The following is a 9,414-nucleotide window of genomic DNA, read 5'->3' on the forward strand; positions in this document are numbered from 1 at the left end:
TTTTGGAGCCGTTGTCTCTTCCGCAGATCTTGAGGCAAGGCACGGCACAGCAAGGGGATCAGCTCGTGCAGGGCCGGATGGAGATCTGCTCGCGCGCCCAGCAACCTCTCGACAGTCTCAAAGGCACGTGTCACAGCAATAACACCAGCCCTCGCTGCAAGCCAACTCCTCTCCCAAGTAACAGCTTAAAAATGGATTTGGAAGCCAGGGCTAAGCTGGAAGCCGTGCCCGCTCTCCGTGTGGCAGCGATGGGTACGGCGGCACCCGTGGGGTCTTGTCAGTGCCACCACAGAGCCGTGCGAGGCAGGCACGGGTCCTTCTGCCGATGGTTTGTCTGTGTAAACTTGTGGGCCGAGAGCAGACTGTGATGCCCTGCTCAATAACCAGTCCGGCACAACCCCTATAAAATCGGTATTCGTGAAGGAAAGTGGTTAATGACTGTTTTGAGGGAAAGAAGAATGACTGTTTTGCCAAGGCCAAGGAGTTTGCCACCACTGTGTGCCGCAGTCAAGCAGTGGGTCAGCTTCAGGCTGCCACACGTCCTCTCCAAAACAAACTCCTGCCTCCCCAGCCTACACCTTAAACTTTCCTTTTCGAAACCACGAGGCTCGGATGACGGAAGCAGAAAGTTCTCAGCCCTCTGCGGCCACCAAACTCAAACTCGCCCCCGTTTGCCTGCCCAGCCTGGCATTTCGGACCCTGGTGGCTGTCCAAAGCCCACCCCGCGGCCGCGTCCAAACTTTTTGGGGTGCGTGACAGGAGGAAAAGCCCGGCCCCGGGCCCACCCCGCCCGGCCCCTCACGGCCGGGCTCCGCCGCCTCAGCGAGCCCGGGGCGGGCTCGGGGCGGGCTCGGGGCGGGCCCGGCCCCAGAGGCTCGGTGCTGCCCGGTCCCAGAGACTCCCCGACCGGCCGGAGGCATGGACTGCGGCGTGATCACCTCCAAGACCGTGTTGCTGCTGCTCAGCCTCGCCTTCTGGGTGAGAAGGGGGGAAGCGGGAGGGCTCCGACCCCAAACCTGTGGGGGGCGACCCGGGTTGGGGGCGGCGGAACGGGGCCGGAGCCCTCAGCGCTCACGCCTGGCGGTTCTGGTTAGCTGCCCCCGGGAGTTTTAAGTTTATGAGGGGGGAAAAAAAAGCGGCGTTGGAGTCGTGTGTCTTCTTCAGGGGGAGCGGCGTTCTTAACCACACGTTACTTTTTCTTTTAAAAAAAAGCATGCTTTAAGTTAATTTAGTGATTGCAGACGTGGAGGTGTTTGTGGGGGATCATCCGGGGGCTGCTGCCAAGTGTCTGGTGAGGAAAGCTTTCCTTCGGGGAGCTAAATGGCTTCGCCGGGGGTTATTATAGAAAAGCCCAGCTGGGAACCTGGTTACAGTCACCCCTTTCCAGTCACCTCCTGTAGGACGGCCCCACCAGCCCACAGGGGAACACGCTCCCTGGCCCCGTGGGTCCCGGGACACATCAGGCATCTGCCCGTGACACCCCGTCACCAGCCAGGGGTTTTCAGGCTCGGGCAGCAAGGAGGAATTACAGAGAAGATCAAGAAGTCTCACAAAGAGAGATGCTGTGTGGCAGAGGTAAAAAAAAAAAAAGGGAAATGGAAACACTGAGTTAAACCCCCGAGTTCTCACCCCGGTTTGTAAATACCTCCCACCGCCGCGCTGAGCCGTGTTTACTGCTGTGGTGTCACGGCGCATGTTCGTCGGGTGGTGGTTTTCTGAAATACCCGCAGAGAAACACGGGGACACCTCGCTGTGTGGACGTGGAAATTCCCCAGGCTTCAGCTCGTGTGGCTCACGTACACCTCGGGTTTACCTCATTGCTCGGACTCAGTGTTTTCTCACCAAACAACAGCCTTTTGTCCTTCTCCAAGTGTCTCTCTACCTTTCCTTCCGCTCTAGGGGAACTCTTTGATCACGATTGAAGCCATTAGGTCATTTGGCTCCGCAGACCATCCGTAATTACTCTTCTGCCTCGTGCATGTCCACAGCCTCTGAATTTGGGGTGACCCTGGCCAGCCTTTTGTTTGTTTTTTTTCCTAGGAAGAGCAATGCAGCCCCAAAGCCCGTGGCGTTTAGACACTGCAGCAACCATTACGCGTGGTAATTACATTCCTGCGGCAGAATTGCAGAACCTGGAGTTCAGGTTTTTAAGAGGGTGGGGAAGAAGGAGGAACCGACTTCGGTGCCCTTTCCGAATGTATTTATTTAGAACAGCTGGGTCTCTACGAGGCTCCGGATCCTTATCAAAATACAAGAGCTGCAAAGAGCATTTCGAGTTCTTCTCTTTCACGCTCGGGCATTGCGTGCTGCAAATCTTGTCCGCCTTGGAGATGATGATGGAAAATGGTTCGCCTTCTGCATATTCAGCAGTCGGTGCGGTTGTGGTGCTTTGCCAAAAGTCGTTGCTTAGAAATGGCCTAAAATTTGGTTAGTAGTCCCGAAGAGGGTGAGGTCGGTGGGCTGTGGATGTTTAACCTCCAAAATCAGGCTACGGATCGAGGCTGTTTTAACGAAACGGTTACCAAGTGCGGTGCGTCGAGCTGCCTGAGATCCGCTCCGCTCCAGTTCTGCCAGCAGCAGAGAGGAGGACGCAGATAAGTTATTGCCGGGCGGTTTTAGCAGGACCGGTGGATTTGAGAGAGCAGAGCTCGATCCGCTGGCAGCGCTGCGACTGCCCAAGGAGGAGAAGCAGCAGCACCATCCCCAGGTGGGGCTCGCACCCCCTGTGAGCCCCGAGGCCCCATTTCCCCCACTAAAGCCCCCCATTTCCCCCGCTAACGTCCCTCCGGAGCAGGAGGTGAGGTTGGGATAATTTCAGGTTCCGTCCCACGAGGCTTGTCGTAGGAAAACAACGCAGCGTTCGCGCTCCCAGAGGCCAGATTTCCCGTGCGGGTAGCGGTGGCCCCGACTCCGCCAGGGCTGAAGGTCGTCGCTGATAAACGCGGGGCGGTTTTTGGTCTTTCGGCAGGAGCTGCTGCCGGGCTCTGACTCAGCAGCATTACTGGCGGAAAAAGCCGCTCGGCTGGGAGCCTGGTTTTTGTTTTACACGTCCAGCGCGCAGGCTGTGGTAGTTCCTCCCCTCCTGGGGGGGGGCTCGGGGCATCGGGGTCACTGGGGGACCTAATGCCAGGCTTGGATGCTTTGTGGTGAGGCACCTGGGCGTGCCACGAACTCCTGGTGTAAGTGAGCTTATTTTAAGTTCCCGTGCTCAAAATCAGGAAGCGGAGTTGAAGGGACTTCCAGGAAAACGCGCTTCGCTCTGCGTGCGTGGGACCCACGCAGACCGAATGCTGTGGGGAAGGGAGAAGTGTTCGGATGCTTACGCACGCGTGGTGTGATCCCCCCTCCTTCACCCTCGGGATCCTGCGTGCTTTTGGGGAACGGCCTCGGTCCGACGGTCCCCGAGCCTGCGACGGATCCCCACGGCCGGGTTATGGAGCAGCTCCGAAACGCAGCTGGGTCTCAGGCAGGCGGCGGCTCCGCGTCCGCGGCTCCGGCATTAATTAAAGCTGCGTTTTCGGCACAGATCAGCGGGATCTGCCCTGTTACAAGAGGTTTCCCCAGGCTTCGGGATTAGCTTCGCCGCGCCAATTCTTTGCCACTCTGTTTGCAGCTCGGGAGGTGAAAGCAGCAGGAGCCAGGAGCGGCTTCGTGAGGAAAACAGGGCGGTTCTGCAGGCAAATATTGAACTAGAGGGTGTTCTGTACCTAAATCAGCCGCTCCTGACAAAACCGCCTTGGCAGTGGCTGCTGATCCATCTGTGCTCGGCTAAATTACACTTGCAGCAAGCTCTCGCCCTTCACCATGTGTTTTTTCCCTGCACGAGAAGAAAAATGCTGGGGATAAGAGCAGCAAAGGTGGTGGTGCTTCCTCCCGGCGGCGGTCCCGTTGTCCTCAGCCGTGAGGCTGCTGCTGCCGCCAGCCCCTCGGACGGGGAAATAGGAGCACTGATCTCACCTCCAGCTGCCCTGAAATGAGGGGAGAAGCAACCGAAACCCTGGGATTTTCCTTTTCCAAAGATAAAAACGTCCTCCCGATGCGCTGTGACTGCTTAGCAGCGCCGGCCCCGGCGTGGCGTGCTTCTATGACCTCATGCTGCGCCAGCCTGTTCCGTGGGGTCCAGCCTGTTCCAGCGTCCCCCCCCGGAGCGCTCGTCGCCCGCGTGGCCGCTCGGTGGGCACGTTGGCAGGGCCACCGGCCGTCCCGGGAGGCGCTGAGTCCCTCAGGTGTGGCAGCGACCGATCCGTTGGTCAGGAAAATGGATACTGTAAGTGTGTCTCCCAGCTGGCGGAGTGTGAAAAGCGCGGCAGGGCAAGAGTCCGCGCCAGGTGGGTCGAGGTTGCCGAGCCGAAGGATGCTGGGAGGAGCCTCCAAAAACACCCACAGAACTCCCAGCGTTGGTTTCTAAACCCCGGATGATGTCCCGGCTTTGTCTCGGCGTGGGGCGTGCGCGAGCCTGAGCTTCCTTTAAGACCGATCTTTACCCCAAATCTTTTGATTTTGCCTCATTTCACTTCCTTTTTTTCCCCGCTCGGAAGCGCAAGGTCGCCAGTTATACCGCGCCGCTGGCCAGCCATGTTTCATCTCCGACCAGAACCTGCGCGATCCTGAGAGCTGCTGTAAAACCCACCGGGGGGGGGGGTCTGTTGGGACGTCCCAGCCCGTGCTGATGGGATTTGCGAAGCCCTAACTCCGCTCTGCGTTAAGGTTTGGGGTGCTGGCAGAGCGAGGACGAGGTGACCGGGGTTGGAAGCCTGGTGGCCGGGAGCCACGATGTGCTGCAGGACGAAGAGGTGAAGTCGCTCGTGGCGGTGAAGGAGGAGAAAATGGCGCCCCACGAGCCACAGAGGTCTCGTCCCTGTGGCCCTAAAAGGGAGAAGGCCTGGTCGCTGTACGTCTGCAGGCGGGGAACTGGGAAAAAGGGTTTTCCTCCAGGAGCAGAGGAGTCTCGATTTAATTAAAATGTGCAATAAATGAACTGCTCGTCAGCCGCGTGATGAAATCTGGCTGCAGCCTCCTCCAAACAGGCTGGTTTCCCTCGGGTTTGCAGGACGTGAGTACCGGCAGGGCTTCGCTTGCAGCAGGCGTAGGCTCGGGAGCAGGATTGCAAAGGGCTGAAGGAGGACGCGTGTAAACCCCCGAGGGAATTTTTTTTAGGCCAGCGTCGAGGCATCTGGCGGGGCGTCGCTGAGCCTTTCGGTGCCGCGCCCGCGCCTGTGCCCAGTTCCGTGGCTAAAAGCCTCAAACCAAACGAAGCAGCCCTGGGGCGATAAGGTTCTGCAGCAGTCGCTTCAGCTTCCGAAGCTGAGAGCGTGGCAAATGGCCCCTAATAATCTCTCGGGTTGCCTTTCAGGCGGCGGCGGCTGGCCTCAGCTACGTCGGGGGCTACGTCATGAACACCTACAGGAGCTACGACAACTTCGTGCAGGACAAGCACGCCATGCTGCCAGCCGTGATCATCCTTTGCGTCGCTGCGGTGATGTTCATCATCGGGCTGCTCGGCTGCTGCGCCACCTTCCGGGAGTCTCGGGTTGGCCTGGGGCTGGTGAGTGTCGCGGGAGCGTCCTCCCGGGGGTCAAAAAAGCCAGAAAGGTTCGAGCTGAGTAAATTTGGACCCCCCCCTGGCTCGCGCCACCCCTTTCTCAGCAGTTATGAACAGCGGGGTGCCGCCTGCTGAAGCCCCATGCGGCGAGCCAGGCGTCCTGTGACTCTTCTCACGAGTCTCCGAGACCTTGTGGAACTGCAGCCATCACCCTGTCCGTACGCAATAATCTCCCATTCCCAATTATTTTCTGGCAGGCAAGGGTATCTTCACGCTCTAAAGCAACGTGGTGGGTAACGTGCAAACGAATTCAGACGCTGTGGACCTCTTCCTTATTCCAGTCTCTCTTTTAATTTCAGTTCTTGGCCATTATCCTCATCATCTTCATCGCAGAAGTGTCCGCTTTTGTCCTGGCATTTGTTTACAGGGAAAAGGTAAGCAAAGAACTTGCGGCTCTTCCGGTATATCAGGTTTTCTCGCTTTTTATTTTTTACTTTTTTTTCTGACTTTGAGGGATACAGATCTTCTGCAGTTTCCACTCGATACAATTCCAAGTTCTCATGTTAAATCTGTTTTTTTTTTTCCCTTTCTAAATAGGTAAAAACTGACGTCCAAGGCACAATGCGTTCAGTCTTTGAGAAGTATGACGGGAGAAACTCACAGTCTGCTGTGGTGGATTACCTGCAAGAGAACGTAAGGAAGCCTTTAAATTCTCCCGAGAGCTATTTAGAAAAGAACGATTTGGCGCTAAGAGAGGAATTGGGGCTGGGGAAGAGGGCAAGGGCGATGATATCGTGGAACTCATCAGATCTCCAAGCGTTAGATCTAAGGGGTGCGATCACACCCCCTTTATCTGCCTTGCGTTTGGCAGCTCCATTGCTGTGGGGTGAAGAACTACAGCGACTGGACAAGCACGCGGTGGTTTAATTCCACTGGGAATAACAGCGTCCCCCTGAGCTGCTGCAAGCAAAATCTGAAGAACTGCACGGGGAGCCTGGATCAGCCGCAGGAACTCAACACGCAGGTGAGGATGAAGGGCGTAGTCGCTCATTTCCATGTCCCGCTGGCACCCAAACCTTCCCTGTGTTTAAGCAACGGCGGTTGCTTAAGCAGGTCATCCAACGTCCTGCTGCCTTTTAAGGGTCAGGGAGAAAAACCCCGTCCAGCTGAATTGCCTTTGATTTGTTTTCGTTTTTCCCTTTCATGCCAGGGCTGTTCAGGGGAGCTGGAGTCTGGGCTGCAGAGCGTCATCAGCTATGCTATGCTGGTAATCCTGGGCTTTGCCATCGTAAAGGTAAACGTTTCTATCTCTTTCCCCATGGAAGATAATAATTTCCTCTTTGATCCCAGAGCTTTTTCTTCCACAGTGTCCTACTAGCCTAAAATAGACCCAGTTTTATGTTCCTCGCTGGTTTTCTGCCAACTCTTCTGCATTTCATTCGCGTGACAAAAAGGGGAGAGATCCAAAAAGTAGCAGAGGGGTTGAAATGGCAAGTAAATGAATAATCTGTCGTGGTCCTTTAGTAGCAAGTACCAAAAATTAGGTGCGCTAAAAGGCCTCGATCTGGAATTTGCTATGAAAAAATAGCTTTTCTGTATCTAACCGGGCTTTGTGAATCGCTCACTGAAGTTTGTTTTAGGTACAAGTCAATGAATAGTCCTAGGCTAGGAGGCCTGGCATCAAAAGGGGCTAGAAACATGACAAGGAACGAAACCAGCTAGGCTATTGATGGAATAATAACAGTGAATTAAATTAAATGTGAAACCAGATCATGTAGTGGATGAAAACTAGATTTGAAAAGCACTGATATAAAACTCCTTACAACATCCTTAAATTGCTCAGGGAGGAATTTGCCATCGTTTCCCTCTCCTCAATGATCAGCTGTGCACTCTATTACAGGTCCCATTTTAATTTATCTGTGATGAATCTTTTATTTCCGTATATCATATGCTTAAAAAATTTATAGAACTTCTAAGTCCAGAAAAATCTCCTGTTTTCACCGAATTTTTTCCTGGATTAACATAACTAAGAATTAATGTGGACGTATAAATTAATGGGGAAAAGAAAACGGAGGAAAAAGTTGAACTGAAACTATTATTGAAAAGTGATAGGCAAAAAATCGTTTTCCACAGATTTGTTTTCAAATTGGTTTTTAATATGAAAGGAATGACCTTGCTGTGATGAAAAATTAACATAAATGCTGGATCCAAAGACTGAAACAAAATACAGCAAAACTCAATCTCTTGTTCTCTCTCTTTTTCAGTTCTTTGCCATGCTGAGTGTCTGCGTGCTTACTTGCAAGCGAGAAGACAGCGGATACCAGCCTCTTTACTCAGGGGTGTTCGCTTAATAAAATGCACAGATCACTCTTCTTTTGCTTCCTGATGATAAAATAGATTTGTAAAGATGAACGCTAACGGACAATTCATGACCTTGTTAAACGTTTTACTTTATTTACGTGAAACGGAAAGAACGCTTCGTACTGATTAGGAAAAGTTTTCTTGTGGGTGGACTTGAAATGGCAATTCCGATATTCGTTACCCTGCAGTAACTTAACCCTGGTCGTACGTACCACGGCTTTCTGTAAGGTTATTGTGGATTTGGATTTGTGACTTTTTCTAGGTAGCAACAGATGGCGTAATAGGCTCCAGAAAGAAGCCTACTTCTGCAGTTCTTTCCTGTACCCTCAAAACAAGCAGGAGAAACGTTATTTTTAATCCCTAAACTGACTGAGACTGCAGGAGCGGATTCAGTTGCCTGCACAAACATCAGATCGTTCCCACGATGTGCTTAAACGGTGTAAGAAACTCCTGAATGCAAGGTTCAAATATTCTTCGTAAGCATGGGGAGATGGAATATGTTTTCTCTGTATCTGACGGTGGTTCAATTTTTTCTCCTTGTAATGGTCATATGTCGAAATTCAGTTTACTGCAGGGGTCGTTAGATAAGACAAACCCTGTGAAGTCTAGAAGAGAAATCTGAGTTGTCTGTTGAAGCAGCTAGCAAATGTGAACAACCCCAGGCCAGGAGGGGATGTGTGTTTGGGACATGTCTTCTTTTGGTTCATTTTGTCTTTTTGTTTTTAATTTGACATTAAAATTTGCTTATGAAGCACTTTTCGTTTTCTTTTCTGCTTTTGCTGATGCATTTACGCTTTGTCTACCCAAAGACAGACTGTGTCTGTTTGCGAGAGTGATGCAGATGAATACAGGAGTTGGAGGAAACGTTGGATCAGCGTGGTTATGCAGGAAGGACGACTGGAAGGGCTAGTGCAGAGTTCTCTGTGTCACTGAACACATCTGGCTGCTTTTCACAGCTAAAAATGTTAATATAATACTTTCTTGTACCCTGTTAGTTGGCCAAGCAATGTTGTTAACCTGTTTTTTGTCAATGTCTTGTGACTGATAGGTTTCTTTCTCTTTAAATGTCTGGTGAATATGGTCATTTCTTGGATTGCACCACTTCTTCAGAAATGGTCCTTCTATAACATGTCTGTGTGCTAATCCTTGTCTCGGTGCTTTAGGGGTCTTAGAGCTGTGATGTGGGGAGGGAGAAAACTCAGCTATTCTTGGTTAGAGAATTGCGGAAAAGGAACAGCATATTAGCATATTTTCTCTTGGGAGAGATAAGCAGTCTATTCTGAGCAGCAAACCTTTGTATCTGTAGCTATTTAGAAAAAAGAAGGAGTTTGGGTAAGTGTAAGCTGTTTATTTATCTTTTTTTTTTTTTCCTGAAAGAAATTGATGTTGTGTAGGAGATGTAGCAGGCTAAGAATGTATATGTTGAAGGTGATTTAATGTTTATGAGGGCTTTGTCTTCTGTTTAATGCCAAAATAAATCAAATTTCTTTAAGTAATTAATTAGTGCTGGG

General features: G+C 52.0%; 1 protein-coding gene across 2 annotated transcripts; it reads left to right on the forward strand.

Annotated features, from left to right (window-relative positions):
* Positions 1-9,399, forward strand: LOC308184939 (tetraspanin-36-like). Of its 2 annotated transcripts, none has more exons than XM_080572486.1 (7): positions 1-978; positions 5,354-5,545; positions 5,902-5,976; positions 6,140-6,235; positions 6,414-6,566; positions 6,753-6,836; positions 7,807-9,399. In XM_080572486.1, exons 1-7 carry the CDS (start codon positions 919-921, stop codon positions 7,891-7,893), a joined length of 747 nt encoding a protein of 248 aa, XP_080428612.1. In that variant the 5' UTR covers positions 1-918; the 3' UTR covers positions 7,894-9,399. The 2 variants fall into 2 exon arrangements, with proteins under 2 accessions (XP_080428612.1, XP_080428611.1); XM_080572485.1 differs by lacking the exon at positions 1-978 and adding an exon at positions 4,244-4,267.
* Positions 9,400-9,414: the final 15 nt, after the last annotated feature.

Source organism: Anser brachyrhynchus (genome assembly GCF_964034855.1).
Source record: "Anser brachyrhynchus genome assembly, chromosome: W".
Classification (NCBI taxonomy): Eukaryota; Metazoa; Chordata; class Aves; order Anseriformes; family Anatidae; genus Anser; species Anser brachyrhynchus.